Here is a 19,955-nt window from a genome sequence, read left to right as displayed (position 1 = left end):
CCACATACACAGAGGCCTGGGATTGGCTCATGTCACTGTGATTGACATGGGAGAGAAAGTACGCCATACCACCTACCCAGTGATCATGGCCAAATTTGCTCCCTTGGCTCTCGGCCACGGACGTCATCATCAGGATTTGAACTCATGACTTCTTGATGATAGGGTGAAAGCTTTTCTGTTGCACCACTCACGAATCATTGAAGTTTTCTTGCCTGTACATGCAATGTGGCTTAAAGTATTTTATTTTTACAGTAAATAGGTTAAATTCCCTTTTTTGCTGGCATGCTTAATATTCCACAAAAAAAAACAGGGACATGTCCAGTGGGACCGTATTAGCATGAGGCATAGAAGTGTTCACTGAAGCTAATCTGAAATGGGTACACAAAAACAGGAAGTATATAAACCTATATCTATATCGCCCTTGGTTGTTATTTATAAACATGTCCTGGTGAGAAATGGAAGTGTAAGAGCGCTTGAAACTTGGCCCTTGGTGCTCTTCTGATTTGATGACTTTCTGCTGGACATAAAAATATAAAAATATATAAAAATGCAGTCTAGGCTGATTCTCAATTGCCTCCAAATTGGTGATATTGAGATTATTTCAGTTCAGTGTGAAATAGAATGTGCAAGCAAAGTTGACTGAGAGAAAAAAAGAGAGAGAGAGAGAGAGAGAGAGAGAGAGAGAGTAGCAGGTACGATTTTCCATCAGCTCTTCCATTTCGGCATGACAACCAGAAGAAGCCTACAGGGAGAAAACAAATAGCGATTTGAGAAGAACCGCTTGGCACTGGATCCTATCCAGAAGGGAAAAAAAGAAACAGGTAGTACACCTGCAATTCTTTAGTCACATCGCCCGAGTGCACAGCAGATACTGCCAATAAAATGCAATCAATATGGGGAGTGGAGACAAAGGGCACCTTTTAGAGCCCAGTGAAATTGGACGAAGTTCCAAGCCCGGCGTTTTCCAACTGGCCAGGAGAGAGTCGCACTGAGCTCATTTGTCACCGGCTTGGAGAACTGACAACGAAGCTATTACCACAACAACATTTCATCATCAGAACAGAGGAGCCAGGAGTCGGACCGGGGGAATGCCAAGACACAGGAGCGTGACCACGAGCCCGTGTGATCAATCAGAGGCCAACCGTGTCAAGAACCTGGCTGCAGCTTTACACACCATCGGATTTGAGTTCCAGCCTGGAAGCTACACACAGCCTTCTGAGGGGCTTTTCTGAGCGTGAGGGGTGTCTCTGCACCTAATAATGGCACATAGTCACATGATTCACACTGGCAAATTGATGCATGTGGTTTTACACATTTTTCTATTTTTTGTTCATCTATTTCCACGTGCTTTTTACACGATTCACCTATTTTTACATTTTAAATATGATTCATTTACTTGCACATGAAGTTTAGACAATTTCTTTATTTTTACATGCAATTAAAATAAATCATGATGATTATTTCCACGTTTTTTTTTTACACTTGATTCATTTATTTCTTTGAACATGAATCTTTTTTCACACATGACTTTTTAAATGAAACAGTGATTTTCACAGTGATTTTTTTTTTTTACACACGATTCATTTTCTCATGACATTTTTACACCATTGACTACTTTTCACTTTTTTATGTGATATTTTACAGGACCTATTTTTCTTTTTTGCAGATGATTCGTTTATTTTCATTTATTTAATGATTTATTTATTTACACATGATTTTCTGCATATTAAGTGGTAATAAGTGATCAAGTGATTTTTACACACGATTCATTCATTTGTGTAACTTCAACCGGTAAACGCACTTTCAACCTTTTTTTTATCACATGATCACATATTACCCACATAATCACATGTGGAAAAGCATGATCACGTGTGAGACGTATCTATTTTCCATCAGAAGAACAGTAATATGAGAAACGAGTTTACGCCGAGGTGTTAATGAGGTGTTCTCAATCACTTTGCTCTCACTCATTATTTGATTAAAGCAGCCGCCTCTGCAAACCAGGCACAAGTAATTGCTCGCTGTGTTAACAACTAGGGTTGATAAACAAGCTCCTTCATCTTCAATTATCTCATTTGGTGTGATGTTAATCTGGAGCAAAGTTGAAACATTGGTGGACACTGTTGCGAAATCCTCTCGACTCTTTATGGATGTACGGCAAGTGCATGAAAAACCAGTGCAATTTGGCTTGAGATGAATCTTGACCTCTTTCAAATCCCTGCGAGCTTTGGCTAATTCGCAAACGCTTGGCGCGACTCTGGACAGCGTCGATGAAAGGCTCAAAAGTTAACGGCGATGTTGTATGAGAATATTTGCTCTATAGAGGTACTCGTATTTCCACAGTGTGTTTAAAATGTCATTGTTTAAACCATGGCTCTTTTGCTTTTAATGAGCTGAGTTCTCTAATGAGCTCGAGAAGGAGAGCAGAGCAGCCATGTGCTAAAGAACCCAAGCGCTAGTTATGGAAAGTCCCCATAGGACTTTCTTCAAGGTTCAGTGAGGACAGATTCGTCGGCTGGAGGTGGGGAGGGGAGGCGGTAATCTAGGACAGCTGTAAAGATGCAGAGAGAAAGAAAGAAAAAAATAGCCGAGCTCCACCGGCGAGTAGAAATTGAACTTTCTGAAATTAAGAGATAAATGACGAGCCGAGTACTGAAGTGCTTTTTAGAAAGTCTAGCACACTGTGAAATGGCTTTTGATGTCCGAAATACCCATTAAAAAGGTGATGGAAATTTTAAATATATGTACCATAATTGGAATAACATTGAAAGTGTTAAGAATGGTGAAGGGCACTTTACTGAGTGACCTACACTTGACCTTGGAGTTTCAAATTTAGATGAGTTTCTTTAAGAGCTGGGCCATATATTGTGAACACGGGAATTCTTTCTTCCTTTTCTTCCTTTCCCAGATGTATGAACGTAAGCATGGTGTATAAATCTGACAGTTCTGACAGTTCCTCGGCTTCAGCTACATCATCCGAGTTTATAAATGGTCTCAACTAGCGATGTAGGCGGGACTATTTATATAATCCCACTCACATAGTTATTATTTTTGTTCGTACCTGCCCATGTATGTTTTTTCTAACAAATTTAGTTGGTTTCCCAAAATATAAACAAACTAGTAGCCTAATTTAAACCACCGCCATCCTGACAAGGCAGTTACTAAGGATGAATGAATGAACATGAACGCTGTATGTTCATGCTAATAAACGTGGTCTTTGTCACACAAGCGTCATATTTGACTGCATTTAAAGTAGAATGAAAGTATAATCCTCCCACTTCTGTGACTATTTTACTGTCCCGCAGGATCCAAGTCTCTAAGCACACCTCTAGTCTCAACCAGGTGCCATATGAACCTTTATGACAAGCTTTCTAATAAAACAAACAAGCAAGTTGAATAGAACCCTCCTCCTATTCGTATCTGTATTTGCATTCGTTTAGAACAGCTTATCTGATCAATGTATGTTTACAGAAAATGATCTTTGCAGGAAGATGCCAAAGCAAGGTTTGAAAGTAACCTAAATAAAATTTCCATATTGATTTGGTAAATTATATTTCATAAATATAGAAAACTTTTTCCAGATGTCCACACAAACGAAAGAAAAATGAGGAAAATCTGGTTTTCCATGCAAACGGGAAATCATGAGTCATGTCTGTTGGCTGGAAAGTAGCCTACATGTTGCTATGATAAAGTGGTTTGTTCTGCAAGCACAATTTCTGCTCAAAAAAAATTCTAAAGGAGATAGAGATGAAATTCAGCCTGTGTGTGCTTCTTTTTTTCCTACGGAATTTAAAACATCCTTTAGCATCAAGTTGGAAAGTCAGAAGCAAGCTGTTTACCTCCTTCAAGCAGCCCATGAAGTTGTTGCTAACGGGCGATCCGGGCAGGTCGGCCGTGCTAGGGCTTCCTCCAACATAGAAAAAGTCGTCCGAGCCTAGCATGGTGTAGTCCTCCTGCGTGTATCCTGTGGTGGTAAGAATTCCATCCACGGATATCGTAACCTAGACAACAAAGCACAGGAAAAGGACACGCTATATTCTTGTAAGCCTTAGTGGCACTTTGGTTTGACCGCTCAGTAGCTACATACTGTATGTTTAAGTTTCTCCTGCGTTTTTTTTTTTGTTTTTTTTTTTAAATCCCATTTTCATGTCTTTCTTAATTTAAGGAAGCATTTAAAGATTTAAAGCTTTGTAGTTTATAGAAAAGTTCTTAAAAGTTTCTAGTTATGCGTACAAACCGATTGCCCAGTGTGGCGTTAGTGTTCTTGTTAGTATTCTACTTTTATGCAACATAAAGGTCCATTTTGTAGACACAAAAATGGTGTTAGTACATGTTATGTTAACTAGGTGCTAATTTTTAGTTTGATTAGTCGTTTTAGTTTTGTATTCATTTAAAAAGAAAATTAAAAAAGAACATTTCATCACAGGGTTAGACGCAAGCGATGTGAAATACAACCACTGTTGGTTTTAGCCACACAGAAAATAAAGCAGAAACCAAAATACCTCATGCCGATTTGATCTTTTTAGCACATGCTTGCAAAGTAAAAGGAATAAAGCTATACTCTGAAGCCGTACGCTTCATGCTATGTAAAGGCAGAGCCAGGTGGGTGGTAGCACAGGCAGTATTTTAGGACAGCAGTGAAGATACACAGTAGAGCGAAAAGCACCAGGGTTGAGGCGAAAGTGAAAGCGCTGGGAATGCATGCCATGCTGAGGTCATGGGGTCAGAATTGGCCAAGCCAGAGAGCATCAGCCAGCAGACGGTCCTCCTCTTGAACCACTGCTTGATGCAAAAGGCTCAAGGTGATGGCCCTGAAAGGCACAGAACTGGACAACAGGTGAAATAAAGGAGGGAGAAACCAACCAACTAATCAACCAACAAAACAACCAATGGAGAGAACGTGAAAAAAAAATGGAGTTGGAAAAAAGTAAGCGGAGAAGTACCAACCGCAAGTCCCCTTTATTTTGGGTTTATGACGTCTACAGTAAAAAGAAAGAAAAGAAACACACGGCAAACCCAAACTAAGAAACAATTAGAATGATATCTACCGAACAATGTAGTTTGTTTACCATAGCGTGTCCAATGCCTGAATGCTTTGTGGAAAAGGGGGGAGAAAGGAAATTAAAACTGTGAACAGAACAACGACCGTTACTCAAAAAAGATATGATGACTACTACCATGGTTAGTACACTCTCAGATAAAAGAACAATCTGTTAGTAAAATGACACATTCCATGGATGACGTTAGTTTCCCATAGCATGTTAGTATCACAAAAGAAAAAAAGGGCAAACAAGTTTTTACGAAGAAAAAAATAAAAAGCTTAACTACAAGCTGGTGTTAGAATTAGCACTGATTTGTATCTCTATGTATCCATGTGCATAGTTGATAGGCTGAATGTATTTTAACTTTCTCCTGATATCGAACATAAGAGAGAAGGCCTGAAGCACATCAGTCGACCCTCTTTGATGGAAATTCGCTTTTTAATATGACTTGAATACGTTTTTTAGCCGGTTGATCGGCTACTGATGCGACCAGTTTCATCGCCTTGAGAACTGACGGCTCCCGTGCCTTCCTCTTTAGGTCTTAGTGATGAACTTTAGGTTCACGTTATTGCAATGAGACAAAGCAAAGGAGAACCTTACACAGAAATGAGAGATTTAGAAGGTGCATGCTACGATTTCATAAAATGTGCTCAATTCATGAGTTTCTCTGTTATTATTTTAAGTTAAAAGAAAGTCCTTTGCTATTTGAGCAAGGGCATACTCTGTCTAGACTCTGTCTAGCACTTCTTCTGCAATTTCCCTTTAAAAAACCCTTACAAACCATTTTTTTTTTTGTGAATAAGAGAACCCATTTGTAACCCTCTTCATCCTCATGCCTTGGCCAAGTAATCAATTAAAGTCACGATCTTATGAATCTTAGGAAAATAAGTACATGTAAAACCCCAAAGGATTTGATTTGTCTTTCTGTAGGAACTGCAACTACAACAAAGGGTCTTCATATTGCATGGTTCCATGTAGAAACCTTAGTAGGAACCTAAGTATAGCTAAACCATCTAAAGAACCCTTTTTTCCCCCTAAGAGTCTAAATTCTCTGGCTAAATCATTATAATAATTAAAGTTTAAGAAGTACGCTCCTTATAGGTTCTTTGGTTTGTCCATCTGTGAGAACTGCATGAAGAACCACACAGTAGAAAAAAACAATCATTTTTAAGGAAGCTAAGGATAACTAAACGATCCAAATCCTTTGAAGACACTTTTTAGAGCCCATCAACAAAGGGTCTTGATATCACACAATCTAAAGTCTTTGGATAAATCATCCTCAGAATGAAAGTTTATGAAGTAAAAAGAAGTGTTTGAAAAACAAAGCTTAAATCTAGAAACCCATCACATGTTCCCTACAACAAACAGACTCCATATCACAGAGGGTTCCAAGTAGAACCCATTTAGGAAGCTCAGGATAGATAAACTTTCCAAAGAAGCCCTGGAATAGCATTTATATTCTCTGGTAAATGATCATTTTTAAACTTTTAAGAGTAAACTATCTGGGGGAAAAGGTTTAATCTAGAGCCACAGGGGAACTGTATGTAGAACCAGGGAGGGAGGGTTCCAGGTAGAACCTAATATCTAAGAGTGTATCTAAGAGTGGTCTGTTTTGTCCAATAATCTAATCATACCCAACTCTTCGGATGTTCATGTAGTTTAACACCATGTCTTCTAAAATGCAGGCTGTCTGAAGTACCTAAAGGACTAGATTAGAAGAGCCATTTTTACTGTCCTATAGATCCAATTTTGGTTCTTTACACAATCATTCAGTCCATGATTCTTTAACCATGTTTTGTTACCTCATTAAATGGTATAATCGTGTTCAACTACAAAGATTTCTCTATATAATTTTAACATTTATGGTGGAATTCATTTCGTTCTTTGTGGCACCAATAAAATGGTTAAACATCCATCAAGAAAAAAGTTCTAGGAAACTGACATGGTTCTCCAACAGCATCACTTTGAAGAAGAGTTTCCTAATCCAATCTTTTGGGTTCTTCTAGTTTCTAAACCAATATTACAAGCTTTTTAGCATCCTCAAGTGCTTGATTGGGGGGTGTTGGGGAACTCAATATCAGAACCTCAGAATTAGTTTCCTTCATGGTTCTTGGTTTGCTGGTGATCACTCTGGTCTGCACTTAAAGGTGCAATAAAGGTGTTAGAAAAGATTTTTCAGAGTGATGACATAGAAGAATCATTATTCGTTTCCTACAGATCAATATTTGTGGTAAAAATGGTTAAAGCTCCATCAAGTAAAAGGTTCTTTAGGTTATAGCAATATTGCAACGCGTTTTCATGTTCACTGCTTACAAATCCTAGTTCTGCGCAGAAGCTGGCCTGTTTCTGAGGTATGTCCCTGCTCAAATTTGCTTCCAGTTCTACTATTCACTGTAATTTGAATTTAGATATAAATGTACATTTATATTCAATTTATAGAGATTGATGATTTGGAAAGAAAGAAAAGGTCACTGTTTTATAGATCTGATTAGCTAGAACCCCCTGCACTGTTACCTGACGGAGATTCCTTGTTACTTTGACATCATGCCAATCATTGTCATTAAATTTTCCATTGACCGGCTCCACCAGGGCTTCAAAGGCCCCGGACCCCAAATTAATGACAAGCGAAACCGCCCCGTTTTTCAGCGCCAGGTTGACGTAGTCGGCCGATTTGCCCGTGTGCAGCATCAGTCCGTTCCTCTGCAGGGTTTTGAATGATAGTGTGATCTCGTCGCTGCTGCTCTGTATCGGGTTCTGTGACAGGTCGTAGCAGAAGTATTCGGAACCTTTGAAGGTCGCCACGTATTCTTCTTTCCCTGCAAAGGAGAAGAGGGAACAAAGAGAGGGCGTGTTATCAGGAAGCGTTCGTCGAGGCAGAATACAATTGATTGGATCATTGGTGGTGTGCAAGAAAAGTCGTTTTCAAAGAACAGTGAAAGAAGAAGCAAAGAGAATTTAGATGCTAATACCAAAACACATTTTGTTTTCAATTACAAAGGTGCTAGCTAGCTCAGTAAGCCTACCAACCTTCACAAATTTTGAACTGTTGCTCCATGTTTAGGCAACTACGAGTTATTAGTCAAAAATACACCAGCTTTATTACCCCAATAAAGCGGTGTTCCAGATATGAATCTGGAAAGATTGACAGTTTCATACATGCTTCAAACTCTGAGTTATTAACTGACTCCCTGGAGGCCCCACCCACTCCCCCATCTCACATTAATAATATTTTCACCTTGATTTGATTTTCCTGCTTAAAAGATGTACTGACATGCCGCTCTCACATAGGAAGAACCCTTGAAGAACACTTTTTTAAGAGTCTGAATGATTTGGCTAAATCATGATCACAATTAAAGTTTAAGAAGTACATTCAAGTCAAGTCTAGAACCACTTGCAGGTTCTTTGGCTTGTCTCTTTATGCATGTAGAACCCTACAGCAAAAGGTTTCCCTATCAGAGAAGGTTCCAAATAGAAGCTATTTAGTCAAACTATCCAAAGACTCCTTGAAGAAACCTTGTTTTAAAAAGACACCTTTTAACTATTCATGGGTTCTACAGTGATCCCTGTGAGAGAACCCTTAAGGTTTTATATAGAATCCTAGTACACTCTCTAGAAAAAAAAAGGTTTGATCTAGAACCCCTTACTTGTTCTTTGATTTGTCTCTCCATAAGAAATGCTTGCAGAAACCTACAACAAAGGGTCTTCATATCAGAGAGGGTTCCAGGTAGAGGGTTCCAGGTAGGGTTCTTCCAGGTCATTTGCTTTAGGAAGAACCCTTGAAGAACTTTGTTTTCTAAGAGTCTAAATTCTCCAGCTGAATCATTAAGACAGTTAATGTTTCAGAAGTATGCTCTCAGGAAAGAAAGGTTCGATCTAAAACCCATCGTGGGTTCTTCGTTTTGTTCCTCCATGGGAAGTTTGAAGAACCATACAACAACAGGTCTCTCTATCAGGGAAGGTTCCAGGTAGAACCCATGCAGGTAGCTAAGGATAGCTAAACTATCCAAAGAACCAGTTTTTCCTAAAAATGTACAATCTGAGGTTTTATGTAGAACCCTACAGTTTTGAGTAGAACCTATTTTAGAAACGCTATCCAAAGAACCAACAAAGACCTTTTTTAAATAAAACTGGCATATCCTGTGTTTTTTTTCCTCTTATACCACAGCGGTTTGCCAACGATTGCAATTTTTAATGTATTAAAGAATGACATCATGCTTTTTATCCATTTACAGTTACATTTAATGTTGCACAATGTCCACAAACCAAACCATTACATATGTTACAAATGTTGTGTTCTGTTTTTTTTTTTTTCTGTTTTCTGCATTTTCACTTCCCTCTTTAGGGCTGGAACGTTTGAGACATCACTCTACCTGCTCAATCTCCAAACACTTTCTAGGTATCTATTCAAACACACGCAGTGGCCACAGCTCTTCTCCAAAATGCTGTCAGCTCCTGCTGGGTTTTTTTAATCCCTTCTTTTTCCCTGAGTGTACCATTAGGAGCTGAACAGAAAACAGATAAATAAGGTTAACTCCCATTGACCTCCATGTTTACCTGCCATTTTCTCCACACCAGCCATCATGGTGATTGACACGCTGCCTGACCGGGTCACAGGCTCCATCTCCGGGATAAAAATTCACAACTCCTGCCCTCTCTGAATCCTACAGCACCAGCCTGTGTCGCTAATCAATATCGCTAAAGAATGGGATCAGGAGAATGGAGACGATCTGCCAGGTACATAGTGTAGATAAACAAAGTATGAGGAATTGTTTTTCTTTGTCTATTTATTTTTTTTTTAGTTCCTGTTCGGCAAATTAAGATGAATATAAGATGAATATGTTTAGAAATGTTTAAGAGCCATATCATTTTAGTAAAACTGATTCGCAATACTGTCATGCAAAGAATCTGTCTCCTTATTTCAGGTGCTTGTTCAAATTTTCTGGCCCTGAAATAAGCCCTGCCCCCTTGCTGGGTCAGCTCTGTGCTGCCCCTTTTTCCTTAAGAGGCAACTCACAACTTAAAGTGTGTTTTTTAGATGTGATTTTGAAAGATGGATTTGTTTTGTGTGAAGGCAAAGAACTCTGTGTGTGTGTGTGTGTGTGTGTGTGTGTGTTGGGTGTGTAGGGTGTGAGTGTGTGTGTGTGTGTGTGTGTTCAGTGCTGTTGCATTTCCATTCACATGCAGCAGAGGGCATATAAATTCACACACTGCTCCTTTAAAGTGATTTCCATCTGCTGTTGTTAGGGATTAAGAAGTAGGTTGGGGTGTGTGTGTGTGTGTGTGTGTGCAGTCTGTATAAGTGTGTAGGCGTAAATGCTAATTTTAACTCTGACTATATCAAGTTGTTTTTATCTCACCCCTGTTGACTATTATTAATTTGAGAGCAACACACACACACACACACGCACAAATTACATCTCTGTAACAATGTAGCTAGGCTAAAAGCCAAATCCAGAAATAGGTAGAAAGGTGCGCTGAGACACTGCTTCTTGTTTTCCCTCTTCCTCGCTCATAAGCCGGTTTTAGCGTACACTGCAGCACAACACCAGGCGGCTAATCTCTCTTTATAAAAGGGCAGAGATGTCACTCATTTCTCGCCCTCCCCCCTTGGAAACATTTCCAAGGTTAGCGTCTTGCATCCAAAATAAGATTACCTTAAAATGGCAACCGTATTGGAGCATAGCGTTTCTCGTTTGCTTCTGACATTAACGCAGAATTATCTGATATTTTAGCCGAAAAAATAAAAAACTTGGCACATGTATGATCTAAAGACTTCACTTCTGTGGAAGTTCATTATCTTCTGCCAACCGAAACCTTATTTTATCACAATGATAGATACGCAGCGCTATCAGCTAACAGCTATGGCTGTACGTGGCATTTCATTATGAATGGTTGAGTTGATTTTTTAAATCTGCTGTTAGAAAGACACACATATCGAGTGAGAAGAGCTCAGGGTGAGAGTGAAGGACGATGACAAGGACGTGACAGTTAACAGTTAACCTCCTCCTGTGTTCAAGAGAACGCCAACTACATGGAAATAATGAAATGAATCAGTGCAAAGTCGTGAATTTTTATAAAATAAATATAAAAAGCATTGTTCTCATGGAAGTGTTGAGTTAATGACAGAGCCAGTTCATCACGAATTGTAAGAAAATAACTGTATACCATTGTAACGACTCTCGGGGTCGTCTGATTGGTCCAGTGGCATTCTCACTGTGAGATAACTCGGAAGGTGGAGCCTGTTGTTGATGTTCCGCCAGAAAACGGATATCTCCACATCCGATAGATATGAGCTGTCTTTCAGATGTGGAGAAAAGGGAGAAGCATGTTCGCTCTCTCGCCCTCTCTGTCTCACTTTCGCTTTGTTATCGTTCATATTGTCTTGTCTTCACATGGTTTGGTGTAAAAAATAAAAGATTTCAGACCATGAACTCCACAGTCACATACAGTATGTCTCCCTATATGTCTCTCTAATATTCAAACATTATTATTATTAGTAGTAGTAGTAATAGCAGTAATAATAACATTGTTAAAGTTTGTTTATGTGTATATTTTATACATTTGTCAAATGTATTTTTATTATTATTATTATTATTATTATTATTATTATTAACATTTACAGGCTGAATAACAGGCTGTCTATGTACACGTACGTATAGCTATATGTATGAATATGTGTATGTACACTATATGTGTATATACAGTACTGTGTAAAAGTCTTGGCACTCTTCTTTTTTTTAGTACAAACTTTGTTATAGATGTTTATTTTCTGGCTTCTACATTATTGATTCAGTACAAAAACATTTTAGATTGCAAACATTCGTTTTCCAGCACAAAATGAAATGTTACAGAAAAATGTTTGTATGTCAGTAAAGAAAGCAGCAGATTCCATAAGAGACACTTTTCAGATAAAAACGTAATGAAGGCTGCTGGGTTTCGCTGCAGAAATAAGAAGCGAGTCGACAGTCAAAGTCTCCAGAAGAACTGTGGCTGCTTCTGCAAGATGCTCAGTAACACTTCCAGCTCATTTCCTTATAAAACTGCACACATTGTACCTGAGACTAATTTTTTATTTTAAAGCAAAGGATCGTCACACCAAATATTGACTTTGTTTCATTTATTACTGTTTACTGCTCTTTCTAGTATTTTTTTTAAATGCACAAACATTTAATTTGATTATTTTTGAAGGCGTCTTTGCTCTACAGCATTTCTTTGCATGTGCCTAAGACTACTGCTCAGTACTGTATACAGGTATGTACAGTATATGTGTATGTACAGTATATAGATATAAATTCACCTGAACTATTTATTTTATAGTAGCCATATTCAGGGAGATTTCCACACTGTGCGGCTTGGATGCAGACCGTGCCGAAGGTTTTTGCTGGGTTTTATTTTGCTCCGAACACACAGCGTGCACTTCATCATCGTGGCAGGGAACAAAAATTCCGGCCTTAATTACAGATGTGATGGAGCACTTGTACAGGAGCTTACAGCAGGAGTGCGCTTTAAAGAATTCATGCTTATTTAATTCCTTTTTTATGTGCTACCTTTAAAATCACCAGTGTTTATTTACTTAGCGGCCATTCCAGCATCTGGAGTTGACTATGCTAATGCTAATTCTAATGCTTAACGCTATTACGGCACATTTTTCAGAAAGCTTTGTGCTTTTCATCCTTCTTTGATTTATCTCTGTTTAATTCTGATTCATGTCTTCTTCCAGGACGGTGATCCATAAGTGAGTCTTTTTTCGGAAAGTCGACGGCAGCAGGAGGAGTTCAGGAGGAGTTCAGAGTGACTCCACAAAGGCAGGAGTGTCTTTGAGCTTATGAGTTTATACCTCGAAGACCTCCACTAAGGCATACGAGTTAAAACAACTCTTTAAATATTCACATAGTTCTCCTTTCACCTCGCTCTATTTACCCCGCGCCTCTCCCCGCCCCGCTGCCCGCGCCTCTTCACATGATTGGCACACCATTAAAGTGATAGTGAGGTGATGTCAAATCCCGAGTCATGACAGAGCCGCTGTTTACCCTGAGAGCTGAACGCTTTAAAACGCTGTGTATTCCTGCAGCACAGGAAGAACTCAGGCTTTAGGAGGACAGCAGCTAAAGAGATCGATTATAGTGCGTTTGCTAATGCGAGGCAGCGTTTATAAGGGTTTATAATGTCTCATGAAGGGCATCTGAAATCTGAAATTACTGCCCTCCTTCCTCCGTATTTAATCAGTGTAACTCTACAACTAATAATAATAATAATAATAATAATAATAATAATAATCCCATCTATACAGTTCATACAGAAACAGTTCCACCACAGTGTATATATTTTTTGTTTTGTTTTCTCCTTGCTTTAATGACAAATTAATTTATTTATTTATCTTTTTTAATTTTATTTTTTATGTATTGTTTATTGTTTTATTGAATGACAAGTTTTTTTTTTTCCTTCTTAAAATTTCTCCTTATTATTTTTCTCTTTTATTCAATTTTATATGTATTTTGTTTTCTTTTTAAAATTTGTCTTAGTTTCTTTCTCCTTTATTTAACGATTTATGTATTTATTTATGTCTGTTATGTCTTTTCTTTTATCTCATTTTTTTATTTGTTGATTTTTTTCTTTATTTAATGACACATGCCTTTATTAATGCATTTACCTTTCTTTATCTTTTCTTTCTTTTTTTCTTTTTTCTTGTCTTTTTTTCTTTTTGTTCCCCACCATCCAGCAGAAGATATACAGGGAAAAATATAATATTTATATATATATTTTAATTAAATAAAATTGAATAACATCATTTTAAACAGTGAGGAAACTTTACAGAAATACAAACTTTTTTTTAATTATTCTATTTATTTACATCCCTTTTATATTCAACAATCAATGTATTTATTTGTGTTCTTTTTTACTTTTTTTTCTCTTTTATATATTTATTTCTTTATATAAATTTTCTGTAGCCAGAGCTAACAGCCTCCTCATGGTTTAACTGTCATTGAGGTCATTGATTACACACAGTGATTTTTCTGTAACAACAAGTCTAAGGCAAACAATAAACCAACAGGATTTATTTATTACTTTATTACGCTGCTATAATACATGGAATATCCGGCAACTTGTTGAAACTAGATAGACAAACTTCCTAATTCTTCTTCTTTTTTCTAATGTAGTATACAGATCTGACAGAAATGCAGTCTATTTTATTATCGTTTATCATTTCTTGCTACTTTACAAATACAAATTCATTGCATTTATCTGATTATGTTTCCCCTAAAGCCTCAGATTATAGTTCTTACTCCAGGTGCAGATACACTTCCTGTTATTACTCAATCTGATTGCGCTCAAATTACACCTGAGACATTTGTCAAGTGCTGAGTAAGAGAAAGAGGCTAGACAGCGAACAGGCAAATCACTGTAATGTTGCTAAACGCTGCTCGGAGCTAATAACGTAATAACGTTAGCAGCATGCTGCGTGTACCTGATACCTGCGTCGTACTTTCTCTAGCCATGTGCTGAATTAGTCACGCTGGGAAAAATACAGTGTGAGCTTTCCCTGAGGATGGCTTCATACGCTGACTGATTTCCACTCTAATAACTTCCAATATGCCACGATATCAAGGAGAAATAAGAGACGAAGCAGTGCACGGAAATACTGGGAAGAGGTGGATGCACTCTCTTAGGATCTCTCATTATTTTTCAACTTTTCATCATGTTCTGGGTGAAATCATGTCCTCTTCGTTGCAAGCTATTAGCTTAAATTCTTGTTAAAATCATCAAAACAATTAACATCAGACAAATGGTAGTGAAAAACATCTTTTAGAAGGTTGACAAAGTTTATATATTATATCCTATTATATGGCTAATACCTTTAAATAGAGCTTATACTGTATATCTAGCAAACATGGATTTAAAGGTGCAGTTCATCATTTTTTTATGCTTTTCTAGACCTTTAATAATCATACCATTTAAGGATAGCTTAGAAAAAGTGTAATTTTCCAAATTTTTTATCCAAAGATCCTGCTAAATTTATTTTGTTTCAGGCTTCTGTTGATTTTTTTTTCCTGGCCCAGAACTAAGCTCCACCCCAACTGTCTTTCTAAGAATGAATATATGTACCAGTGCTTAAGGGTGTCATTGCAGCTGTTATAATGTTCCATATCACGACTGTTACAAATGAAGGTCTCTATAAAGTTGAGAATGATTTACATGTTTTTTGGGTGGAAAAAAATTAAAGCTGCAATTTGTCTTTTGTTTTTTAATTTTTTTCTTTGAATCTTTGAAAAAGTGGCATTTCATTCTCCTACATTTCATGCATAAATTTCACTATTTTGTTTGGTTTCAGGCATTTGTTTACTTTTTTCTGACCCAGAAATAAGCTCCGCCTCAGTCAGAACAAAAAGCTTCCTCTTTGCACTGCAAGTTTTTTCCTTTAACTCTAACTCGATATTTTCACCAAATGGCATGGGGTCGGTTGAGGGGAAGCGTTTTATTACAAGAAACATAGAAACACATTCAGAGTTGGTGACTTAAATCCAGAAGTAATATCAATATTTACTTTGTGGTATTTGGAGTCGAGTTACACACCTGCTTAAGTTGATTTCCTGTTTGCGCCATGCAGGATATATAAACCACTTGAAATATAAGCATTAAGAAAAAAAACCAGGAGTCTTCTGTATCGCAAATATATTGCTGCAGCGTATAAAATAGCACTTGATCCAGCACAACTTATTATTTTTCATATCGTGCTCCGACAGATGCTTGCGCTACAAGATACTAAATTGAGGTCATGAAATCGTTAAGTGTGTGGGATGTACGCTATTCTAATATACTTTTAATCTGCTATTTTGATTTGTAATTCAACTCGTATGCACCAGAGGGCAAACTGCTGCTTTAATATTCAGATAATGTTCATACCCTCTTTATGAACCCTGATTGAACCTGGATCGAGTGTGTTAGCGTACAGCTGGAGCGGAATTCAAAGCCATAGACGAGTTACGACAATTTAATTACCAAAATAATCTTCCAATCCAAGAACTAAACCAAACCCCACATTTCCCACGTCCCCACTCACGTCGAGCACTCACGCTGCCTGAGATGCTTTCTAGTCTACATCACGAACACTTTAAAGCTCTCTGAATCCAGCGTGGTGACTTTAATCTCGCACTGCATATGTCTTCGCTTGACACGACGCACCGCCGAGTGTTCGCTACGACTAGCATCGAGTGCACATTGTGAGTAATCAGCAGACAGTGCAAGCTTTCGCCCACAGCCAGCATCCTCAAAACACAGCACGACTCAAAACCCCAGACATAAATCTACCATGACACTTCAATAGCAAGGTTGCTGAAAGAAAGGGAGAGAAAAAAAATAACACCTAAAAAAAAAAAGCTATACAGCTTATACATCACTTTTCCATTCGTGAGCTGTTATTGTAAAAATGGAGGGTAAATTCAGTAAAGATTCCTCTATGAGCAACTTTTAAATATTCATATGAAATTCCCAGCCTGCTTTAATTAGAAAATCAGAACCATTCTCTAATTAATCAAAGCAGCACTAAGATTAGGAATGGATATTCTTTAATTCTGGTGTTCTGCCCAAAATGGAAAGGTGATGAAGCAGCTCTACACCACCATGAGATGAAGAAATTATTTATTGATATAATGAAATTAATTAGAATGAGACTCTGGATCTCGCCTAGTCAGACTGTGATAGTTTTTTTTTTCCCTGCTTCCTTCACTCTGACACTAGCAAAACAATAATTGATGAAGGGCAACGTGCCCAGACAGATGGAGAGACTGAAATATTGTGCCTGCTTAGCACATTTGCATTTTTGCAAAAACAAGCAGTCCATTTTAGCCCAATATTAGCTGTTGTTATACACACAATGCTGTTTATGACTGGTTATTAAATACTTTTCCTCTTGGTTTTAAAGCCTATTCAAGAAACACAATGTAAATGTCAAATGTCAAGACCAACAAATATTATCCGTAGTTTTGGCACCATGTAAAAAAAAAAGGGGATGAGGAACATAAAATGAGGTCCAGAAGTAAAATGTTTTACATGAAAAAAATACACAATAAGATTCTGAAGCAAAAACAAGCACTTCTATTAACACCTTTACATCGAAACTGTCACTGAAACACTGCAATGACGCGACATTTTAGTTTTCTTGATCAGGAGTTTTTAAGAATGCGAGTGAGATTTTTTTCACGAGGAAAAAAAGAAACATATTCAGAGTTGGTGACTTAAATCCAGATGTTATGTCAATATTTACTTTGTGGTATTTGGAGCCTGCTTAAGTTGATTTCCTGTTTGTGCCACTCAGGTTATACAAACCACTTGAAATATAAGCATTAAAAAAAAAAAAAATGAGTCTTCTCTATTGCAAATATATTGCTGCAGCGTATAAAATAGCACTTGATCCAGCACAACTTATTATTTTTCATATCGTGCTCTGACAGATGCTTGCGCGCAAAACTTGAAGCTACAAGATACTAAATTGAGGTCATGAAATCATTACGTATGTGGGATGTACGCTATTCTAATATACTTTTAATCTGCTATTTTGATTTGTCAGATTAATAAGAACATGGCAATGCTTTTCTTAATTCGATGCATTCTCTGGTTTGAAGGATAAGCTGACCAAACACTCTAATTTCTTTCCTAATTCTATCCAGAAAGAATTCAGCTATCCAAATAAGCAACAAGCTTTAAAGGGACGATATTATTCCTTAATTAATAGTGTGATATGTATGTATTTTGTGACTTACCGTCTCATATAGCTCGAGACGGACTGCTAGGAACCCATGGCGTGTGAGATAAAACCCTGCATGATTACTGTACTTTTGTTCTTGTTTGTTCCATTTACTCCAACACAAGGTTAATGTGAAGAAGATGGGATGAAATTTGGACGCAGTAATGGAGGATTGCTGCTGATACACAGCCTGAGCATCTGTACACTACAGCGTAATGGCCAATCGCTGTGCGTGATTAAGACTCGACCTAGAACATCTCATCAGAGCCAATAACCTCGTATCAGCGTGACCTCTAAAAAGCAATGAGCGCATATGCACACCATTACAATGGCGATTACAAAATAGTTCCATATCGTGAAATTAGCAGATCGTATCCGCAGTCGGAGCTTCATCGTTGGCTCGTGTTTATTTTCAGCGTGAATAGAGGAAAGGTGAAAACGATAATAACCGCTTAGAAACAAGAAGCTCGCAATGTCAACATGTCCTCTTTCACGAAATAGCTTTAGCCACTTATCTAAAATATGGTGTTTTTTATGTTAGTTTAGGAAATGTAATTGTATAATTTCCAACATTCTTTAAATGATTTTAAGACGATTTCTATCACCTAGACTCCGAAGCCTTTCTTTTCATGACTGCACTCAGCTGTTTACGCATTAGCCTGCTTTTGTATTCAGGTCTGCAGCTTGGGCTTGTTCCCGCTTCGTCCAATCCCAGACCACAACACAGCACTCAAAAACCCAGTGCCCTTCATCAACAGGACACCTTGTCGTTTTGCAGGTTAAAGGCTAAGAAACCTTCTCAAATCGAGATCTTTCTGGGAATATTAATTTCCTGGAATAGGGGAAATGAGCATGCGACACACACACACACACACACACATCCTGTTTAGATGCTCCGGAGTACTCAAAGTTCTCAAATTAGGAAGTTATTTTTTAGGACATTTTCCATTACTTATATAAAGTCCAGAAGAATTTTAACATTAAAGTCAAAAATAAAACAATTTACGATCTCCGATTGATTATTATTTCATCACAAATTTTTTACTTATGGTTCTGTGTGTAGGTAACGGTTCTTTACTTCCCATCCAAGTCAAAGAACCCTTAAAGTATGCTAACTGGAGCCCAACTAGCTTAACAGTCCAACTTTACCTAAAAAAAAATTCCTCACAGAGAACTTTTTAAGGCTGATCCAGGAAGAAAAGCCAAACAAGCTGTAAGGGTTTAGATCTGACGTTTCTCCAGAACTTTCTCCATCATTTTCTCCATTAGCCAGAGTTAACGGTTCTAGCTTTCTCAAGGGGTTCTACTTGAAACCTTTTCTTACATACAAACCATAAAAGTTCTGCATAAAGATTCCCTCAATCTTATATTTTTTGGGGGGAAAAACGTCCTAAAATATGCAACCAATAGGATGAGACAAACCAAACCAAAGAATCCTTTAGGGTGCTAAAGTAAAATGTAGGATCTATATAATCCTTTATATTCTTAAAAAAAAAAAAAACAATATTTTTATGAAAAGAAAATACACCTAAAAAATAAGCAAATTTCACAAAAAAAACAAAAAAAAAAACAGAACACTAAAATCCAGGATATTTCAGCGTTCTGTATCCCTAAGCTGTTCCTGCTAGTATGTTATATTGCTAATACTCCTGCTAGTATTTTATATTGCTATACTCCTGCTAGTATTTTATATTGCTAATACTCCTGCAAGTATTTTATATTGCTAACACTCCTGCTAGTATTTTGTATTGCTAATACTCCTGCTAGTATTTTGTATTGCTAATACTCCTGCTAGTATTTTATATTGCTAATACTCCTGCTAGTATTTTATATTGCTAACACTCCTGCTAGTATTTTATATTGCTATACTCCTGCTAGTATTTTATATTGCTAATACTCCTGCTAGTATTTTGTATTGCTAATACTCCTGCTAGTATTTTGTATTGCTAATACTCCTGCTAGTATTTTATATTGTTAATTCTCCTGCTAGTATTTTGCATTGCTAATACTCCTGCCAGTATTTTATATTGCTAATACTCCTGCTAGTATTCTAATTTATTTATTTAGTTAGTTATTAAATACTAATCCAACGTTTCCAGGTTTTCCAGGCTACATGCAAATTTTGTAATCATTCTTAATTTATGGCAGTAATTTAGAAATGTTTATTAGTT

The 19,955-nt window shown here is 37.4% G+C and overlaps 1 protein-coding gene across 27 annotated transcripts in view; it reads right to left on the bottom strand.

Annotated features, from left to right (window-relative positions):
* Positions 1-19,955, bottom strand: part of LOC113545749 (neurexin-1a) — a 314,140-nt gene that overhangs the window by 219,786 nt on the left and 74,399 nt on the right. For 12 of the 27 annotated variants that reach the window (XM_053231012.1, XM_053231013.1, XM_053231020.1 and 9 more), the window contains 3 exons: positions 7,557-7,858; positions 5,049-5,093; positions 3,840-4,001 (listed from right to left, as the gene is read on the bottom strand). In XM_053231012.1, coding sequence (XP_053086987.1) covers positions 3,840-4,001; positions 5,049-5,093; positions 7,557-7,858 — 509 coding nt within the window. The remainder of the gene's footprint in view (positions 1-3,839; positions 4,002-5,048; positions 5,094-7,556; positions 7,859-19,955) is intronic. The other 15 variants (XM_034301114.2, XM_034301117.2, XM_034301123.2 and 12 more) reach the window with 2 other exon arrangements.

Source organism: Pangasianodon hypophthalmus, chromosome 28 (assembly GCF_027358585.1).
Source record: "Pangasianodon hypophthalmus isolate fPanHyp1 chromosome 28, fPanHyp1.pri, whole genome shotgun sequence".
Taxonomy (NCBI): domain Eukaryota; kingdom Metazoa; phylum Chordata; class Actinopteri; order Siluriformes; family Pangasiidae; genus Pangasianodon; species Pangasianodon hypophthalmus.
Note: the sequence above shows the minus strand (reverse complement) of the source record. Positions and strands in the feature narration are given on the sequence as shown.